General features: G+C 44.7%; 1 protein-coding gene, 1 long non-coding RNA gene, 1 other non-coding gene and 1 pseudogene across 4 annotated transcripts; 1 reads left to right on the top strand and 3 right to left on the bottom strand.

The window, feature by feature from the left end:
- Positions 1–64: 64 nt before the first annotated feature.
- LOC100825470 lies at positions 65–5,505 on the bottom strand (annotated as a pseudogene).
- A 1,325-nt stretch (positions 5,506–6,830) lies between these two features.
- Positions 6,831–14,195, top strand: LOC112269751. The gene is made up of 2 exons (XR_002961692.1): positions 6,831–8,951; positions 12,753–14,195. It is a non-coding gene; the product is annotated as an uncharacterized LOC112269751 (long non-coding RNA).
- On the bottom strand, positions 6,959–7,187 carry MIR7739 (microRNA MIR7739). Its single transcript, NR_127025.1, has one exon. It is a non-coding gene; the product is annotated as a microRNA MIR7739 (primary transcript).
- A 253-nt stretch (positions 14,196–14,448) lies between the features above and the next one.
- LOC100825164 lies at positions 14,449–21,019 on the bottom strand. Of its 2 annotated transcripts, none has more exons than XM_024456782.1 (2): positions 18,997–21,019; positions 14,449–18,418 (listed from the first exon to the last, which is right to left on the bottom strand). In XM_024456782.1, the coding sequence occupies exon 2, from the start codon at positions 18,282–18,284 to the stop codon at positions 14,763–14,765; it is 3,522 nt and encodes a 1,173-aa protein (XP_024312550.1). In that variant the 5' UTR covers positions 18,285–18,418; positions 18,997–21,019; the 3' UTR covers positions 14,449–14,762. The 2 variants fall into 2 exon arrangements, with proteins under 2 accessions (XP_024312550.1, XP_003560799.1); XM_003560751.4 differs by having other exon boundaries at positions 14,449–18,415.
- Between the last annotated feature and the right edge of the window lie 349 nt (positions 21,020–21,368).

Genomic DNA, 21,368 nt, shown 5'->3' with positions numbered 1-21,368 from the left:
TATCAAAAATTGGATTTCATTTCATTTTGATCAAATGAAATGAATTCTTGGTTGCCAAGCGAGCTGTAATTGAAGATAATCCTCATTGCCTACTTGCAGCCCCATTACAATGACAATCGGACGACCACCACCAGATATGCAGTTTTAGGTTTGGGCCCAAATTTTAGTATGCTAAAATAATTTCCAATAACATATACTACTAGCATGCAACATATCTGCGACATATCAACAGTGAGTGTTCAGGTCAATCCAAACATGAACCAAATTGCTGGCAGCAGACCACATCAATTATTTGCAGATTCCTAATAGAAATATAGATATTCCTAACTGAATAGAGTTCCTGGTAGAAGGCGGGCTTCAAACTTGCTCTTCCGCTACAGGCGGACTTGTTCTTGAAGCGCGTTCAGGACGTCTTGGGGAGGAAAGCCCACCTGTCTCTCTTGGCTTCAGATATTTTGCAATTCCACTTGACAAAACAACCACAATCATAAGGTATATTACAACACATGCTACTAATGCATAGACATACATCGATGTCCTGAATTTACCGCAGCTTCCTGCAGCAAAAGATGTCATGATAGCCAGCAGATCAAGTATCATGATCAAGTGCAATACCTCAAGTGGCACATCCTTCTTCCTGACAGATTTACTCAGCAGTAGCATGATCACGACAATGGATGCCATGAATGCGAAAGAATTGAAGCAGAAGAATATCTTGTACCGTTGGTGATTAATATCACCAAGGACTGGATTGCCTGCAGCATGTCCTTTATCATCAGACCAGAATCCACCAGGTGGGTTTAGACCAGCTTGGTATGTGATTGATGCTGCTAAAATTGCAAGAAGCATCAGATACTTGTGCCTCTTTCTCACTATTTTTTCATTGCAATCTGAAGCTTTTGGCCTCTCTTGAGTAGTTGTTCAACTTTTTCTGTACGAGGTAACAGACTTTGTAAAATTCCTACAAGCCAAGCCAAGGGTCTTCCCAGTGTATCATGCATCGAAGAGAGTAGCACTTGAATGACAAGGGAGACTAGAACTGCCACAACGATGATGGTCAGATAGATGGACTGTTTAAAATTTCTGTAACTTCCTGCAACATAGGCAATAAGGAGGCCAAGCAAGCCCACCACCAAACACACTCGCAGTGCATAGGACTTGATTCCGTGCTCACATGATTCCTTATTCACAAGTAATATTGTGACAACCACAGATGCCACAAATGAAACTGAATTTGAGTAGTAGAACACATCATAGCGTTTTGGACGGGTATCTTGAAGGATTGGATTGCCTGGCATGCCCGTTATATGCTCGTTGTCGGACCATACACCTCCTGGAGGGTTCATGCCAGCTTGGTAGGTGACAGTCACAGCTAATATACCAAGGATCAATAGCAGATTATGCCTTCTCTCTAACTCCTTCACGCTAGTAACATCCCCAGTTGTATCTTGTCCTGTTGACCATATATGACTAAGTGGTAACTGCTTTAGCTTCTCTGCCACCTGACTTCTCCATTCTTTAGGAATTATATGTATTGCTGTGAGGACATGAATAAGAACATAAGAAGGTACTATGCATACGAGCAGTGATATGAAAATGGTCTTCTTTGTCTCCCTGCATTTTCCGATAGCAAATGCCCCGGTCAGGGAAAGTAGGACCACTATCATTGTTGTTGGCAATGCACGTCGTTTTGTGGCCTTCTTGCTCATCATCTTGTTCAGGAGCATAATGATCATGACAATGGATGCTACAAAGGCAAATGCATTGAGATAGAAGAATGCAATGAAGCGGGGATGGTAATTGTCCTCAAGGATGCGATCAGCAGCTGAATGATGACCTTTACTTCTTCACCAGAAACCACCTGGTGGATTCAAACCCGATTGGTATGCTAGAGATACTGCAAGAATGGCAAGAAGCAACAGACATGTGCGGGTCTTCTTCAGATGCTTCTCAGTTTCAGTGTTGCCAGCATTTGAATTGGGTACTTCTTGATAGATTTCCGTGCCACCAACCTCAGTTTGACATTTATCATCTTCAACCAAAATGAGTTCTTCAGTACTGTACATATCATCACCGCTGGCTTCCATAGGAGCAGAAAGCCCCTTATCCACTATGTCATTACTAGTGTCTCCATTACTGGGACTGACTAATATATTTTCCTCTACTGGAAGAATAGTCATCTTGTGTTCATCAGTCAAAGATTCCTCCCTCATACTTGCAACTTGATGGTTATTTTCTATAGACATACCACACTTGGTATTTGGAGTTTGGTGGTTATTTTCTATAGACATATCACACTTAGCCGCTTCCGTATTTGCAACAAGCTGGCTATCTTTACACCCATAATCCTGGTTAGACAGAATATCTTCTGATTGCTGACTGTTCCCTGATGGATGCTGTGAGCTGGACACATCCTCCTTCATAATTGTAACAAGCTGGTAATCTGTAGACTGATACTCCTGGTTGGACATAACATTCTTGGGATTTGCTGATTGCTGTTTGTACCCTGGTGGATGCTGTTTGTCCTCATGGGACTCACCATCTTCGATATTCAAAACTTGCTGATTGTCTGCAGGTTCCTCATGGAACTCACCCTCTTTGACATTCAAAACTTGCTGACTGTCTGCAGGCAGGTCTTTTGGTTCAGAGGTCAGGGTATTATCTTCTGCTGGTGCAACTGTTAAACAGACAGAAGATTGATGACTGCTTGCATGAGAATTCTCCCACTCTGGATTGCTTGGTTTGTTGCTTCCAAAGTTCAATGAGAGTGCCCGGCCCAGTTTATGCATGCACTGCAAGCTGCTTGATTTGACCTTATCTAGCCAATTCGCTACAGGTCTGTAAACAAAGATTCCAGCTAAAAGTGCAAGGAGACCAAAACCACAATGATAATAAATATTACATAGAATGATGTTACTACATCTCTACAACATCCTGCAGCATATGCACCAACTAGGCACAATAAGTCAGCTACCACACATACAATCACTGCTTTGGTCCTTATTCCATGCCCACTGAATCGTGGGCTGAGAAGCAATATAATTATGACCAAAGATGCCACAAAGGAAGTCGAATTGAAACTGACGAATGTCTTATAGCGACGAGGGTAGTTACTGCGGAGAACAGATGTTGCCGGTTGATGCTCGTGAGTAGGAAGGGCCAAATGCAGCTTATTAGCACCATGCTCATTTTCAGCCCAAAAGCCTCCCGGTGGATTCAATCCTGCCTGGTATGTGATAGTAGCAGAAAAAGTTACAAGCATCAAAATGAACTTGCGAGCCTCCTCAATATCTTTCTCTAGATGGCCACTCTCTTTCCTGACACAGGCACCCCATTTGGTTAGAACCCCATCCAGCATTCTCTGCAGCTTCTTTGTCAATATTTCTGGAATAACCCTTATGGATACTAGGATATGGATCCCAACATATACGAAAACGGCAAAGACAAGAACCCAAATGTAAATGGATGACTTGGGTGCCCTGCAGCTTCCAGCAGCATAGGCCCCCAACAGGCTGAATAGGTCCATTATCATCGTTAATTGCATTGAATGGAGCCATATCTTCTGCCTTGTCACACTCTTACTGAGAAGCAATATGATTAAGACGAGAGATGCAGCAAAGGCTGTTGCATTGCAGTAAAAGAACACCTCATATCGTGAAGAGTAGACAACGTGCATGACAGGGTCACCAGCATAATGGCCATCCGTATTTCAGTGTCCAAAACCCCCCTGGTGGTGTTAATCCAGCGTTGTATGTCACACTAACTGCTAAGATTCCAGGAAGTACTAAATACTTCCGTAGTCCCCATAAGAGCTCAAACTCATCCTTGATGCCTTCATGGCATTTATTTCCTGGCCCTTGGCCTGCCAAGACGTTGGTCAGGCTGGGGGGTTCCGGCTGCACGTCATTTGCCATATGGATGCTCCCTGAACAAGATTTTAAATTCCAGTCTCTCAGTTGCTCCCTATCCTTGCATCTGAAGCAGTGGGAAGAGTTCCTTGGATGAGGACATATCTGAAAGAATTGTAGATCATTAAATGTTGGTTCCAAACAATAGTACTCCCTCCATTTCAAATTACAAAAAGTTTTAGTTTTTTCCTAAAAGTCAAACTTTTAAAATTTGACCAAGGTTATAAAAAATATATACTCCCTCCGGCCGGAATTACTTGTCGAAATATGGGTCGGAGGGAGTACTAATATCTATTTACAGTATGAAATAAGTATATTATGAAGATATATTTCATGACAGATTTAATAAAACTAATTTAGAGTTGTAGCTGTTTAGTAGATTTTTCTATAAACTTGGTCAAACTTTAAAAAAAATGACATAAGAAGAAACTAGAACATCTTATAATTTGAAATAGAGAGAGTAAGAGGCATATTAAGAAGGTTGCTAAGAAGAAGAGAGACTTGGAAGATGCATTAAAGGCTACTTTGCCTGATTAACTCCAGAATAATAACGACACTGGGATTTTTTTTAAAAAAACAATAACTATCATATGTATATGGACTTTGTAGAAAAAAGCGTGAGTGGTAGTGCTGTACCAAGTTCGCTCCTGTCAAGTATGAGAACCCACACTGGGTTTAAGAGATAACACTCATTGTTATATACACACAAGCTGACAAATACCATACGCAGTTTGCTTAGTTGTGTATGTTGATACACACAAAACCCCATTGTTCGAACAATTGCCTGAGCGAGCTTATACTTGTTAAAATCTGAGGACAGAGTCCAAGTCATTATACTTCCTCCATTCCATATTAACTGCCGAAATATTACATGTATCTAAAGGTATTTAAGTATATAGATACGCCCATTTTTGGACAAATTTGAGTCATTTAATATGGGACAGAGGGAGTACAATTTTTATGCTTATGGTTAGAAATAAGTTGTGTTTACTTGATACTGAACTTCGCCACCTTCTGTAATCTAAGTCCACCAAAATAAACGTTCTAGAACTCTAGATATTTCCTTTCTTTTTCTCCAAATACCTAGATCCGACTGCTATTACCACAAAACACACATGCCTCCAGGATTCCAGGTCTAAGAAAGAAAGACACGGGAAGAGAAAGCAAGGATCATACCTGGCAAGGGAAAGCATTGCAATGCTCACACAGTCGCACGGAAAGGCTGCCCCCGTTGGCCGTCCCTAGCTGAGGTTGCAAGTTTTGGGGCTTGTATATATCCAGAGCGATGGAAAAATCTTCTCTTCTCGGACCAGCGAGCACACTTGCAGGATTCACAGATAGCTCAGTTGTTCGCTCGTCAACAATGGTGTGAATAATGGAGCAGAAGTGGGGGAGGGGAAAGGGGAGGGAGGAGACTGGTTAAGTCAATATCCCAAGGAGAGAAACACAGCAAGACCAAACCGCAATAACCTGCAGCCTAGCTTACTGAGTTCGATCCATTACACTGTAGACACAGTATTGAGCATTTAGATTACTTAAAGAAATACGGATATGATCACAGGACCACTTCTGTTATAAAGCATAACAGATCAACAACAAAAATGGAAACATCTCAATACTTGTAATGGAATGGCATAGGCTAGCAGAAGTCAGGTCAGTAGAGTACTATCTCTGCCACTATTCACTGCATGCACCTGGTGTTGGGAGGCACTGCAGCTAGGAGCGCAGGTTAACGTACATGAAAATGGATATGTACACTGTTGACAACGATTGGCCAGGCACGCGGGGCCAGGAATGGCACCATGGGTTCACACGATTCACAAACCACTGTGTACGATGCAGAAGCAGGAGCCGAAGCGTACCTTCGTTCGTCATGCACTTGCTGGCTCCAACAGGTTCTCTCCCTGCCTGGAACGCCCCCATCTTGCACTCCGTGTTCAAGCACCGTTGCCGGAAGCTCCAGCGGGCCATGCCGGTCGTCTCCTCTCCTCCTCGACGCACGGCGGCAAATGGCCCCAGAGCACGGGCCTTGTTAGTCGTTAGCCCATAGCAGTAGCCCTCTGCCGCCCGGGTCCAACTGCTGGCGCACGTAACGTGCCTCACGTTCAGGCATTGGTTCGAACACCTGACGGGCACGGCTTGGGGAGAAGAGCCGCTGCTGGCTTTGATCATTTCGTCCGGACACCGGCAGTGGGGCATGCCCCGCCCGCTTCGGCGCCTTGTCTTGCCCCGTCGACGCCGGGCCCCGTCCACGTGCAGCGTGCAGTTGATGGAGTCGGACGCGGGGTGCATCGTGGTCGTGGACTCTTCCTCCTTTCGGAGCGCGCTCGTAAACAAAGACCGGGAACCCACTGAGGCATTGAGCGGTCACTAAACTATCACTGCATTGTTCGGCATTTCCGATGTACTACTGTACAGTTTAGAGCATGGAGTTCTCGAGCACGCGCCCTTTCCAAAGCAGGTGTCGCCGTGTCGCTGGACCTCCGGACGTCTCGGCCTTGGCTGACGCCGTCCTTTTCAGAAGCCCAGCTTTGGATGCTTGTCCTCTTCTTTGTTTTTCTGTTTCTTCTCTTTTGTTCTGTTTTTGGGCCTGTAAGACTCGAGTCATCTTGATGCTTTTCTTCTGCTAATGAAAATGTGAGTGTCTTACTGTCTTGGAGGGAAAGAAAAAAAGAAAGAAAGAAAATGGCACAACCGTCAACCGAAGTTCTTCCATATCTCAGTCATTGCAGTGACTCCAGGCCTGGTTTCACTGTTCTTTCTTTCTTTTTTCTTTTTTGTGAAGACGGTTACACTGAAGTTGGCACCACTAAAAACCTAGTGAACAAAAACCTGCCATAATTATGGAGAATGCCAAAGTTTTAGAACTCTGAAAAGTTACCCAGCAAAGAGCATTTAAAAAATGCAGACATAATTCTTTTTTGCCATATTTGTGAAAAATGCAGATGTTGGTTCAGCACTGGAACTAATCACTAAAGATGGAATAAAAACTCTAAGCAGCCTAGGACTCGGTTATCTGCACTAAAAAAAAGTAGTGGAGCTCACAACCCTGCCTGACACTACAGAAATACTTCTCAGACTCAATTCCAGGGGTATGGCTACAACTACCAAGGCGCTCCGTGGAGCTACTACCCAGGCCAGATTCCGCATAATCAGTGGATCAATCCGCAAGGCACCTGGGCGTCTCAACCCCAGCAACAGCCCATTCAATTTGCTCCGCAACAACCCCAGCTGCAGTCTTAGATCCAGTCCGCTTCGACGCATCTGTCCCAACCTCAGCGCCGCCGGCGTAACAGGTACAACAATTTCCGTCCCTTCCCCCGCAACCTCTGCAACAATCCCAGCAAGGTCAGCAGATGCAATTTCCTCCACAACAACCTCCCGCTCTGCAGCAGTCTCAACCAGTGCAGATCTACCCGCAACAGCAAGGTTCATACATGCAACAGCCTTTGCAATTCCAGCAATTCCCCCGCCCCACCTTCTCAGGGATTTTGTAACCGGCACCTACTTCCATCAACCCACAGCAAACTGCCGTTCCAGTTCCCCCCTCTGTGACGAGCTCTAGCTCTGCAACGAGGTCTATTAACAATCTGCAACCACCGTCTGCAAATGGCTCGGCCACTTCATCCATGTTACAGTCTACCTCTACGCCTGAATTTTTGAATGTTACCTATGGCAACTGTGGTGACCCTGGACATCATACTGAGAATTGTGCATAACCAAAGATCTGTGATGTCTGACGATCCACCTCTCACAAAGCTTCTGCTTGCCCAGTCAAAAAGAAAAGTCACCAGACTGCTAGATACATTGGTAGTCCTGCTGATGGTCTTTTACCACATTGAATGCCCTAACCTCAGCAGCCAGAAGCCGGATGCAACTAAGAATGTTGGTTTAGTTTTTCTGGAGCTTGGAGAACTCACTAAAGAGGAACTTGCTAAGGAATTCTCTGCCATTTACAAGACCTCCTGGCCCTGGCAGATTAGGGAACTGGACCCCTACACCTTTTTGGTTAAGTTTCCACCACACATCCCCCTCTCACACTTATCTGGTTATCCCTCTATAATCTTAGAGAGGGTGTAACTATTAATGTGGCAGAATGGGATGGGGAACTTGATCAATACCAGGAGCTCCAATCTGTTTGGATCCAGCTAAGAGGTTTGCAGCCTAAGTGGTGTGAATGGTACATCCTAGACCAGGTGGCTTCAGTCTTTGGTTTGCTCACTGAAGTTGATTGGGCTGGCATGTTTAAAAACTTCTATAGTATGGTCAGAGTCAAAATCCGATGTATGGATCACACTCTGATTCCCAGGGAAAAGCTTTTTGAATTTCAAGGCAAACTGTTCCAGATTTCTGTTCAAGTTGAACCTCCCTCTGCTGCTGGAGCTGATCTAGCTACTACCAATCAAGATCACACTTCTGATGAGGGGCAACTACCTGACCCTCTTCCCCCTTCTCAACATGGTGGCCCGGGTAATAACAACAGCCATCTGCAGAACATTGCCAGCAACTCTTCACTGTCCCATGGTGGAAGCTCCTCTGGCACAGTCCCTTCCTCCCAAGCCTCCCTGTCTGGTCTGGATTCCCAACTTGCATGTGCCAAGGAAACTTGGCAGGAGATTGAAAACTGGATCTTTGATGACTCACCTAATCAAGACTCTATCCTAGAAGATATGGAACTCCTTGACTCTGATACTCCTCCTGCTAATGATGTCCTCTCCGATGTGACTGCCTCTGAATCATTACCTGCTAAAGTTGTAGTCAATCAGGTTGGTATTCCTGGTGCACCTGTTACTAATGAGATGCCCAAGAATACTGCTACACACCTTGCTCCCCTTGATATTCCTGAAGCCCCTGACAAAAGACAAAGTGATGATGAGATCCTGGTTCAGAATGCAACTAAGAAGCAGAAACACTAAGGCCCAGTCATTGCTACTAGACACAGTACTCGATTCCAAGGAAAGGGCAAATCTATGATGGAATTAGCTCAACGTAACAAGAAAAAACAGAACCTGGAAATTCCTGCAACCTCCTCCAAGCTGAAAGGTATAATATCTCAAAACCCTTTCCATGTTTTACATAAAGATAGTTTGCTTGTTATGGCAGATCAAGTTGGCATAGATGTAGTAGATGATATAGGTAGTGACTTTGAGGATTTACCTCCTGACATTCCCCTAGTAAAAGTTTGCTCACCTACTAAGGTGGCCCCTGCTATTATTTTTTCCTCTCAAGCTGTGCCTCATACTAATGAGTACCAGTCTCCCCCCCCCTAATAAATACACCTCATACTATCCCTCAAACTGATGGCTATGATAGTGACCACCTATGGACCAAAGTAGGAAAACACAAACGGGGCAAGCACCCCAGGAAAAGGAATAACTCATGAATGCCTTATTTTGGAATGTCAGAGGAATCACCACCCCTGGAAGAAAAACCTGTCTCTCCGAACTAATTCTCAAAACCCATGCAACTGTGCTGGGATTTCAAGAAATTAAAAAGGAATCTCTATCCTCTTCCTTTCTCAAATCCATAGTCAATAATAGACTACTTGACTGGCACCTTTTGCCAGCAATAGGCTCGGCTGGTGGCATTCTAATGGGCATTGACCCTGATCATCTAGATGTGCTCAACTGGGAGCATGGTTCCTTTTATGTTGCTTGTCATGTTAAAATAAAACTGACAACAAAGAATGGAGAGTAATAACTGTTTATGGCTCTCCTTATGAAGAAGGAAAAGAGGAGGTCATCTCTGAACTCCACTCCCTCTTCCTTGTTAATCATCTGCCCACCCTCATTGGAGGTGATTTTAATTTAGTTAGGTACAAAGAGGACAAGAGTAATGGTAATATTGATCTCAGGTGGAGCACCAAATTCAATGAATGGATTGAGATTTGGGGGCTGATGGAATTAAAACTTTCTGGAAGAAAATTTACTTGGGCTAATAACCAAACAAATCTGATCATGTCTACTATTGACAGAGTTTTCTGCACTACTGATTTAGATTCCTTTATCCCCATGGCTTCCCTCCAAGCCCTCCCTAGACTTGGGAGTGATCATGCTCCAATCTGCTGGGATTCTGACATTAATCATCTCCCAATCTCTGGTAGTTTTAAGTTCGAAAAATGGTGGCTTCTTAGAGAGGATTTTAAAGGGATTGTGGAGAGATCTTGGAATGCTCCTGTCTATGGGCACACTGCTATTGAAAGATGGAAGAACAAGATCAGGAGATTAAGAAGGGTGTGTAAAGGGTGGAGTAAAAATATAGAAGCTGCTTTAAGGAACCTAAAAAAAGATCTAATGCATGAATATGACCTACTTGACATCAAATCTGAAACTACTGAGTTGTCAGATGATGAGAAAATAAGATTCAAACAAATTCTCCAGGAAATCAGATCTATCTGGTTGAAAGAAGAGGTTAAAGCTAGGCAAAGGTCAGAGGCAGGGATATTTTAGAAGGAGATAGGAATACTGCCTACTTCCATGCTGTTGCTAATCAACGTAGAAGGAAGTGCCTGATCCACTCCCTGGAAGGACCTGATGGCACAATAACCGACACTACTGACATGTTGCATGTTGCTACCAACTTTTATAAAAATCTTTTTAGCTATGAACCAAGGCTGGGCTTCTCTTTAAGCCCCAATTTCTTTTCTTCTAAAGAACTAATCACAGATGAACAAAATGCACACCTGCAGACTCCTTTTAATGAAGAGGAGATCAGAGCAGCTCTATTCTCCTCCTACCCTGATGGGGCACCTGGCCCTGATGGTTTTCCTTTCCTATTTCTTCAGAAATTTTGGTCTCTAATTAAGTTTGATATTATATCTATGTTTTCTGATTTCTATGAAGGGAACCTAGATATCTTCAGGCTTAATTTTGCTGTCCTAACTCTCATTCCTAAAGAACCAAATGCCATTGTGATGAAGAAATTCAGACCCATCAGTCTGCTCAATTGTATTTTCAAATTATTTACAAAAGTACTTACCAACAGGCTGGCTGGTATCATGAACCTTTTAGTAGCCTGTAATCAATCTGCCTTCATTAAGGGCTGATATATTTTAGAGAGTGTAGTCACTGCACATGAGGTGCTCCACTCAGTTTATTCCTCCAAACAGCAAGGTTTAGTTTTGAAGCTAGACTATGAAAAAGCATTTGATAAAGTGCATTTAGAATTCCTCTATGAACTACTTAGTAGAAGAGGGTTTGGGGACAGGTGGATGATGTGGATCCACGAAATTACACACAATGGGTCTGTTGGTGTGAAGTTAAATAACAGAGAGGGGAACTTTTTTGTCACTGGCAAAGGGCTTAGACAGGGAGATCCCCTCTCCCCTCTACTGTTTAATCTTGTAGTTGATGTCCTTACCAAGATGTTGATTAAGGCTTCTTTCCACAATTTAATTAAAGGGCTCTGCCCTGAAGTTCAACCGGGGGGTATCATCTGCCTGCAATATGCAGATGATACCGTTCTTTTTGTTGATAAAAATGAATCTACTGCCACCAACCTTAAGGGGATTCTAACTTGCTTTGAACAAGTCTCTGGTATGAGAATTAACTATAGCAAAAGTGAATTGATTCCCATTAACATGCTTCATGATGAGGTGAATCCTTTTAAACAAATTTTAGGATGTCGGGTAGGCTGCTTCCCCATTAAATATCTAGGTATTCCCCTCCATTATGACAAACTTAAGAAAGAGGACATCCAGCCTCTTGTGGACAATATCCTGAAAAGAATGGCTGGTTGGAGAGGCAAATTATTGTCTTATGCTGGAAGGCTGGTTTTAATAAAATCATGCCTTGCTAGCATCCCTGTTTATTTATTGTCCTTTTTTAAATTTCCTAAGTGGGCCATTGAACTTATTAATAGCCAAATGGCTCGCTGCTTATGGAGTGATGCTGAAGGACATAAAAAACTTCACTTGGCCAATTGGCATTTGCTCTGCATGAAGAAAGAATTTGGAGGTATGGGGATTCCCTACCTCCAAGACCTTAATTTATGCCTACTTGGCTCCTGGGTTAAGAGGTATGTACAAGGTGAGGGGAAAATTTGGAGAACTATTATTGATCACAAATATGACACCTCCTCCCCCAACATTTTCCATTGTAAATCTGCTAGTAGTTCTAGATTCTGGAAAGGAGTCATGTGGGCAGCTCAGGTAGTCAAGATTGGTTGTAGATGGGTGGTAGGAAATGGTTGTAAGATTCACTTTTGGGAGGACACTTGGTTTGGTTCCTCACCCCTTTCTGTTCAGTATTGGAACCTTTATGAGATTTGCAATGAACAACTTGCCAGCCTCAGTTCCATTTGGGATGGGCATACCATTAGGCTGTCTTTTAGAAGAACCTTTACTCCTGCCCTCATAGAGCAGTGGTATGAACTTGAACAGATTTTACTTGGGACTACCCTATCTACTGAGCAAGATGCTCTCATCTGGAAATACAACACCTCTGGGGTCTACTCCTCCAGCTCTTTATACAACATTATCAATTTTAGGGGGATTGTTCCCACCTTTATTCCTGCTGTCTGGTCTCTAAATGTTCCCCCAGACTGCACATTTTTCTTTGGCTAGTTTCCCAAAATAGGATCATGACCAGGGACAATTTAAAGAAGAGGCATATCAAAAAACCTGAAGGATGTGCTTACTGTTCTGAAAAAGAATCAATTCATCACTTGTTCTTTGAATGTGTGGTTAGCCAGGCTCTTTGGAATACTGTAGCTCAATACTTTGATAAACCACTTGGTCAGTCTTATGAATCTATTGCTAGCTTCTGCATTGCTAACAAGAACCACTCAACTATTGTTGGAGTTAACCTTGTTGGTTGGTACTTCATCAAGTTTTATTTGGTTTAGTCCTTGGTGAGTCTGCGTCTAGTACAATCCATGCATGGCATCATGGTAAAGAGGACGGGTCGATCGGCAGTGGTAGCGAGTGGATCGGCAGTCAAGTGAAGCCAGTAGTTGTGTGACATGCATGTACCAGTCCTAGACTTAGTTTGAGTCCGTTGTCATCCGTCCATGCAGCTGAGAATTGGAGAGGATCTACACGTTGGAGAGCCGAGAGACTAGCTCTATGTGAGCTGAGTTAGTTGAGGCATATACGTGAAGTGAGTTGATCCATGAGAATAGCTGCATGTGCATGTGGTTAGTTGTGCTAGTGCTAAATGTGTGCGTGCAGCTAGTGCAGAGTGAAATACGGATCAGCCGGTGTGTGGCTTGACCGTGTGTGTTCCTTTTATAAGGAGTTGTAACCAGTTTGTTTAAGTGAACAAGGGAAAGAAGGCACAAGTTGTGCGGTGCCAAAACTCTCTGTGAGTTCATTGTGTTTGCCGAGAGAAAGAGCTGTGTGTGTTTCTGTGTTTCTTCTCAAAGTGTGTGTGCGTGTATAGCTGCATGTGCATGTGGTTAGTTGTGCTAGTGCTAAATGTTTGCGTGCAGCTAGTGCAGAGTGAAATACGGATCAGCCGGTGTGTGGCTTGACCGTGTGTGTTCCCTTTATAAGGAGTTGTAACCAGTTTGTTTAAGTGAACAAGAGAAAGAAGGCACAAGTTGTGCGGTGCCAAAACTCTCTGTGAGTTCATTGTGTTTGCCGAGAGAAAAAGCTGTGTGTTTTTCTGTGTTTCTTCTCAAGTGTGTGTGCGTGTGTCTTCTTCCACCTCTGGCTATCAACTATGAATGCTATTAATGCTGCTATCACGTGGAATATATGGAAATTTCGCAATGATATGATCTTTAATTTTCGCCCCTGGACTGACATTAAACAGATCTGGTGGTTAGTTCTGAAATCTCTTCGCAAATGGTCATTGCTGCTCAAGGATCGCCTGCAGGAAGAGATGAACCGCTTCCACAAACATGTTTCTGGTCTCCTCCAGGAGCCAGTAGGGCTATTGTGGAAATGAACAAGGCCCTGGCGCTTGCAGCTACTTCATCTTTCGCCCCAGCGACTCCTAATCTGGGCTCCCTGCTGGCAGACGCCATCTCAGGAGGCTGCTCCTCGCTAAGAATCTCCTCCCTCCCAGGTGACAGCTCGCCCGGGTCGTGGTCACCTCACCCTCAAGCTTCACTCCCAAGTGCACTCATTAAGCTGAAGCTCCGTGCGATGCTGTCCCAGTACTCCCCTTCAAAGAACATCGCTTCTGACGGCGTCTGATGAAACTTCCTGATCTCCCTGTGTTTTGCCTGTTTAGAACTACTGTTTACTTTCATGCTGTACTGTTGCAGCTTCCTTTTGTCGCTGTTTACCTTTGAACTGTACTATGGTTTCATTCTTCGTAATGGGTTTACCTTTGAACTGTACTATGGTTTCATTCTTCGTAATGGAACTGGGTGGCCTGTTGGCCTCCTGATACTCTAAAAAAAAAAGAAATACTTCCGGCACCAGATAATCCTAGCAGTCATATTTTAGACTGGATAATCTCATAAATGTAAAAAAATAACAAATACATTAACACCTAACAGTCTATGGCACACCAACTGCAAGCAGTTTCAGGCTTGAGTCGAAATTTGAACACATGTAAGAGGTTCAGATCAGCTTGTACTAAAGTTATACTTAATCAAAGACGCTTACTTGTATTATGGATAGGAGGAAGTAAGATAAAAGAAAAATTTATTGCCTCCAGGCCTCTACAATTGACCGATGCACACGGACTCAAGCTTGATACAGTTATGCTAAAGTAATGACCAAGAACATACAACAGCACCAGCTGTAAAATTAATACGAACTCCAAGAAGTCCAAACACAAACAATAGTTTGGATACAGGAAAAAAGATTCTTAACCTAACATCACTCCCGAAAATACTGAGCCTTCAAGTTTGCTGTCCAGGTACTAGTAAGCTTGTCCTTCAAGCACGTTCAGGATGTCTTCAAAGGAATGTTTGTTTCTTCCTTTTGGTCCATTTTGCAATGCTGCTTGACACACCAATTGCAAACACAAGGTATACTAGAACAGCAACTACTAGCCCATAAACATACACTGAAGTCCTGAATTTCCGGCAGCTTCCCGCTGCAAAAGCTGTCATGAGAGCCAACAGATCTAGTATCATGATTAAGTGCAATACCTCAAGTAGGACATCCTTCTTCCTGACAGATTTTTTCAACAGGAACATGATCACAACAATAGATGCCATGAAGGAAATATTATTGAAGCAGAAGAATGTTCTGTAGCGCCAGGGATGAATATCATGTAGGACCGGATTGCCTGCAACATGGTTGGAACCATCAGGCCAGAAGCCACCAGGTGGGTTCAGACCAGCTTGGTACGTGATGGAGGCTGCTAAAATTGCAAGCAGCATCAGATATTTGTGCCTCTTCTTCTTCTTCTTTTTCTCGTGGTGGTCTGAACTTCCTTGCCTCTCAGAAACAGTTTCCTGACTGACCTCCTTCAGTCCAAAAAGCCACTTCAGCAGGCTTTTCACGACTTTGCTCAATGGCCCTCCTACTGTATCATGTGTGGAAGAGAGTAGAAGGACTTGGATCACAAGGGACATCAGAACTGCAACAGCAATGATGATAAGATAAATAGATTCTTTTGCTTTCCTGCAGCTTCCTGCAGCATAGGCAATCAAGAGGCCAACCAAGCCCACCACCAGACATACTCGCAGTGCATACGACTTGATACCATGCTCGCAGGATTCCTTGTTCACAAGTAGTATTGTGATAACTACAGATGACACGAACGTGACTGAATTTGAGTAGTAGAACACATCATACCGTTTTGAATGGTTGTGCTGAAGGATTGGATCACCTGGTGTGCCACTGACCTCCTTGTCATCAGACCATACACTTCCTGGAGGGTTCATACCAGCTTGATATGTGACAGTTGCAGCTACAACAGAAAGCGTCAATAGTAGATTACGCCTCCGCTCCCAGTCCTTCCCGTCATCCCCAGTCTGGTTCTGGCCAAGCTGATGCGATTTGGGCCACCAGAAGTGCTTTATATTTTGAGCCACCAGCTCTTTCCACTCATTAGGGATTACATGTGTTGCTATCAAAACATGGATAGCAACATAAGCAAGTACAAGGCACACCAAGAGTGAGATGTAAATGGAATTACTTGTCTTCCTACTGCTCCCCATAACATAAGCCCCCGTCAGGGCAAGAAGGTCCACTATCATTGCTGTCTGCAGAGCAAATCGTTTTGTAACCTTGTTGCTCATCCTCTTGTTCAGGAGCATAATGAGCATGACAAGGGATGCAACAAAAGCGACTGCATTTAGATAGAAGAATGCAATATAGCGCCGATGGTGTGTGTCCTCGAGGATGGGATCACCAGCTGTATGATTAGTCTCTGTTCTTGACCAGAAGCCACCTGGCGGATTCAAACCTGATTGATATGTTAGAGATACTGCAAGGATGGCAAGAAGAAGTATATATGTGCGGGTCTTCTTCAGATGCTCCGGAGTTGGATCTCCATCAGCATTTTCTTTGTTTATATCTTGACTGGGATCCCCTTCATTACTGCCAATATTACCATTCTCAGAAGGCATAATAGTGGTTTTGGTTTCAACCAACTCAATCTCACTGGATCTGATCTCGTCAGAAGGTAATTTCTGTACTGCGAGGTTGTTGGTGACTTCAGTACAACTTGCTGGTTCATTAGTCGGTGAAGATTGTTCCATCTTATTTGCAACTTGCTGCTTGTCTGCAGATTGATTCTCAGAGCTAGACACACCACCCTCAGTATTGGTAGCTTGCTGGCATGATGAATGTCCTGTGTTGGCCATTGCATCTTTTGCAACTGATTGGTGATCTGTAAACTGATCCTCTAGATCCTCAGTATTTGTAGCTTGTTGGCATTGGATTGATGAATGTCCTGTGTTGGGCATTGCATCTTTTGCAACTGATTGGTGGTCTGTAAACTGATCCTCTAGTTTTCCAGAATGCTGGCCCTTCACAAAATGATGCTCTGAGCTGGGCACATCTTCCTCGATATTTTCGGTTTGCTGTCTGTCTGCACGGTGATGCTCCTCACGGGACTCATCCTCTTTGATCTTTGGAACTCCGTGTTCTGGTTCAGAAGCATTGTCTTCTTCTGGAGTATTTGTTTCAAGGTCTGATGTGTGCTGACCAATTGAGCAAGAGTTATCTTGCGCTACATTTCCTGGTTTGTTTCTACCAAGGTCCAGTGAAAAGATCCGACCAAATGTATCCACGCAATTCAGATCTTTAATCCTTTTTAGCCAGTCTGCCCCAGGTTTGCAGACGAATGCCCCAGCTAAAAGTGCAAAGCAGATCCATACTATGACAGTAATAAGCATAACATAGAAAGATGTGTGTAAACTTCTACAACACCCTGCAGCATAGGCTACAATGAGGCCCAATAGGTCAGCTATTACACACACATTCACTGCTTTCGACCTTATTCCTTGCCAACTCAATTCTGGGCTCAGAAGCAATATGATTATGACCAAAGATGCCACGAAGGAAGTTGAATTGAAGCTGACAAATATATTATACCGATGAAGGTATTTACTGCGAAGAACAGAAGTAGCTGGAGTATGCTTGTAAGGAGGAAGGGCCAACTGCAACTTGTTAGAACCATGCTCATTTTCAGCCCAAAAGCCGCCCGGTGGATTCAATCCTGCTTGGTATGTGATAATAGCAGCAAAAGTTGCAAGCATCAAAATGAATTTACGAGCATCCTCAACATCTTTCTCTAGAGCTTTCGGGAAAACATCTTTCTCTAGATGGCTTCGCCTCACTTGCATGTCACGAACACCACATTTGGACAGAATTCCCTTCACCACTGTCTCCACCTTCTCTGAAAACGTTTCTGGAATAACCCTTATGGATATCAGGATGTGAATCCCAACATACACAAAAACAGCAAAGACCAAAATCCAGATGTAAATGGATGACTTGGGTGCCCTGCAGCTTCCGGCAGCGTAGGCACCCAGCAAGCTGAATAGGTCTAGTATCATGGTCAATTGCATTGAACGGAGCCATATCCTGTGCCTTGTCACACTCTTGCTTAGAAGCAAGATGACTAAGACAAGAGAAGCAGCGAAGGCTGTCGCGTTGCAGTAAAAGAATACCTCAAATCGAGCAGCATAGAAAACATGGAGGACCGGGTCACCAGCATCATGGCCATCCTTGTTTAGTGCCCAAAACCCCCCTGGTGGTGTTAATCCAGCATTGTATGTCACACTAACTGCTAAGACTCCAAGCAGTACTAAGTACTTCCGCAGTCTCCACAAGAGATCAAATTCAGCAGTGATACTGGTGCCTGACCTGCTGGACGATCCAGCAATGGAATCTCGCCTGTTGCTCCCAGTGCCCATGCTAAACTCATCCTTGATGTCTCCACTGCAATCATTCCCCAGTTCTTGGGTAGGTGTGGTGTTGATCGGATCGATGACGACCACAGAATGCATGCCATTTGACATGTGGGTTGTTCTTGCTCTCTGACCAAGAAGGCAAGTCTCAAGCTCTCAGTTGCCCCCTATATATCCTTGCATCCGAAGCAGTGGCTAAGAGATATGTGAAGGATGGTTCTGAACAATAAGAGCAAAGAAGCCTGCTAAGAAGAAGAGAGACTTGGTGAAGCTTTATGTCCCAACTCCCAAACCAAAACAAACAGAAGGCGCATTAAAGGCTAATTTGCCTGCTTGACCCAGAATGATAACGACAATATGGATCGTATTTTAAGCGATAACTAGAAAAATATCATGTGCAGGTTTTTTGAGGTAAATATCATGTGCAATGTTTTTTAGGTATATATCATGTGCAGTTTTCATGGCTAGTTATTAAAAATACAGAATTGAGTCCTTTTCATTATGAATGGAAATAAGTTGTGCTTGTCATACAACAATAAAAGCTACTCCCTCCGATCCTAAATTGTTGTCGAAATATTACATGTATCTACACACTTTTTAAGAATAGATACATCCATATTTGGGCAAATTTGAGACAAGAATTTAGGATTGGAGGAAGTATAATATATACATGGTTGAATTTCAGCGCTAACCTATTCTCCTTTCTTTTCTCTGAATACCTAGACCCAATCAATTGCTATAACCACAAAACACGCATACAATGGTACGTTTCGTGCATTCAGGTCTAAGAGCAGAACACAAGAAGAGAAAGTAAGAAGCATACCTGGGATGGGAGAGCATTGCATTATTTCTGACATAGTCAAACGGTAAGACGGCTCGCTGCCCCCATTAGCATCCCTAGCCGAGCTTCATTTTTTAGCTTGTATGCAGAGAGATGCACAAATATTCTCTGCGGAGAGCAGCGAGAACCCTAGTAGGATTCATAGATAGCTCAGGTCTTCAACAATGGTGTGAACACTGGAGCAAGGGGGGTGGGGAAGGGAGGAGACTTCATCGAGTCAATTTCCCACATGACAGAAACCACAGCAAGACCCCACAGCAATAAACATCCAATATATCAGGCTAATCATCTGATAGCTCATTGAGTTGACTGTTGGACCAAGTCCAGACACACACTGTACAGTCGGCTTCCAGATTTTGCTTAAATATGGATATGATCATAGGACCACTTTGGAGTTACTAGAACATAGCATACCGAAAATAATGGAACGTATATACGGAATCGCAAGGTACAACTTACACACGGTTCCCAATTGTTTAATATCATATCGAGCTGACCCACCATTCCTTTATTCTTGGTTTCATAGCTGCTAATAATTGGTTAGCCGAAGTAAGTCTGTAGAAGAATACCTGGTAAGTGGTACTGGGGCAGAGCAGGGTAACTAGACGAGCGAATTGGAATCTGTAGACTGTGACAAGCGAAGTGTTAGGTTATACTGAGAAACGACCTTCAATTCAACACCATGGGTTCACACCGTAGAAACCAAGCACCGTTCAGTGGACTATGCCGCTCGCCGCCGCTCCTCCTCCTCGACGGTATGCCAATCGGCATAGGGTCCCACCCACCCCCTGAGCACTGGCCTCGCTAGCCCGTAGCACTGCTGCTGCGCTTGCTAGCGCGGGACCAACTCCGCGCCTGGCGCTTGCTTGCAGGCATTTGTTTGAACACCTGACAAGCATGGCTTCGGAAGCAGAGCAGAGCTGGCCGGCTTTGGCATTTTGTCCAGAGCGTACTGGCATTGCCCCGCCCCTGCCTGTCCTCCCCCGTCGAAGTCGGGGCCAGGCCCCGTCCATCCACTGCAGCCTGCCTGCGGCGATTGATCAAAGCTAGACGCGGTGTGGGCGCTGGGGTGTGTGGACATGGACACGGCCACAGGGCTGTTCTCCTCCACCCTCACCCGACATCTCCGGGACCGGTGAATTTAAGACCAGCAGCAAGCCGATTTTGTGTATTTTTTACGAGCTCTCGGGCCTCAAAATCGGATTCAAGAAAAAGAGTCTGATTACAGGCGGATTTTTGGGTGCGAAGCTGTGACACTGCAGTTTCGTCAAAAGCATCTTCGGCAGTGGCACCTAAAACATGGCTCTTGCTTGTTGTTTAGGGATTTCTTTCTAATTTTTTGTCTCTATTTTATCTCGAGCTTCAACAGGAGCCCTTAAATCTCAGCCCATATTTTTATTTTGCTCTTACACTGACAGATGGGACCCACTTGCCAGTGGGTCATGCCCCTAAATCTCATTTTCTTCCTCATCCAGTGGCATCACCTTCTTCCCCACTGTGGCAGCGCCATGGCCACATCAAGCAGACTCTCCCCCGTCCCGGCCTTGGGCGGTAGAGGTAGCGCGACCGAGGCCGGTGGCGGGCCACGGCCGTGGCCACGGAGGGCGGCGCGGGGCAAGACGGAGTGGCGACGGCGGCAGAAGGAACGAGGCGGGAGACGGGCTGCGAGGCCAGGTGGAGGCGTGGAGTAGTGGCGGGCAAAGCGAGGCGCGGCGCGGCGGAGCGGCACGGAGCACGGCGGATCGAGGAAAGGAGGAGCGGCGCGGGGCAAGCTGGAGCGCGGCAAGGCAAGGGACGCGGCGCGGCCGACGGTGCTGGAGTTGGGGGGCGGCTGAGCGCTAGAGATGTGGGCGGCCGGGCGCTGGAGTTGGGGGCGGCGGGCTGGCCGGCGGCGACGGAGGTCAGCTAGGGGAGGCGAGATGCAGCGGCTGGAAGAGGAGGCGACGGGCTGGCCGGCGGCAACAGAGGTCGGCTAGGGGATCGTCGAGGAGAGGCAGGAGGGGCCTCCCAAGAATGAGGGCCAAGAGAAGAAATGCAGGGGCCTTCCTACGTTAGGGGATTGAGTAGGGACCTGCTGAAGATTTTTTTTAGTTCCGGTCCCTAAAAAATGAGTACGGGTCCTGTTTAGGGGCCCTGAAGATGCTCTAATTGCTACCGTGGAAGTTGGAATACCGATTCATCATATGAGATTTTTTTTTTAAAAAAAAACATCGTACTTTCTCCGTCCAACAAAACATCTCTCAGTTTTGACTAAATTTGGATACTTTCTTCGTCCAACAAAACAAACGAGGGAGTATGAGATTGTTGAATAAAGAGTGAAAAGTTGCTGAAAACCGTTTGGAGAAAAAGCTGGA

Source organism: Brachypodium distachyon, chromosome 1, assembly GCF_000005505.3.
Source record: "Brachypodium distachyon strain Bd21 chromosome 1, Brachypodium_distachyon_v3.0, whole genome shotgun sequence".
NCBI lineage: Eukaryota > Viridiplantae > Streptophyta > Magnoliopsida > Poales > Poaceae > Brachypodium > Brachypodium distachyon.
The sequence above is the reverse complement of the archived record's forward strand: the minus strand, read 5'-3'. Positions and strand labels throughout refer to the sequence as shown.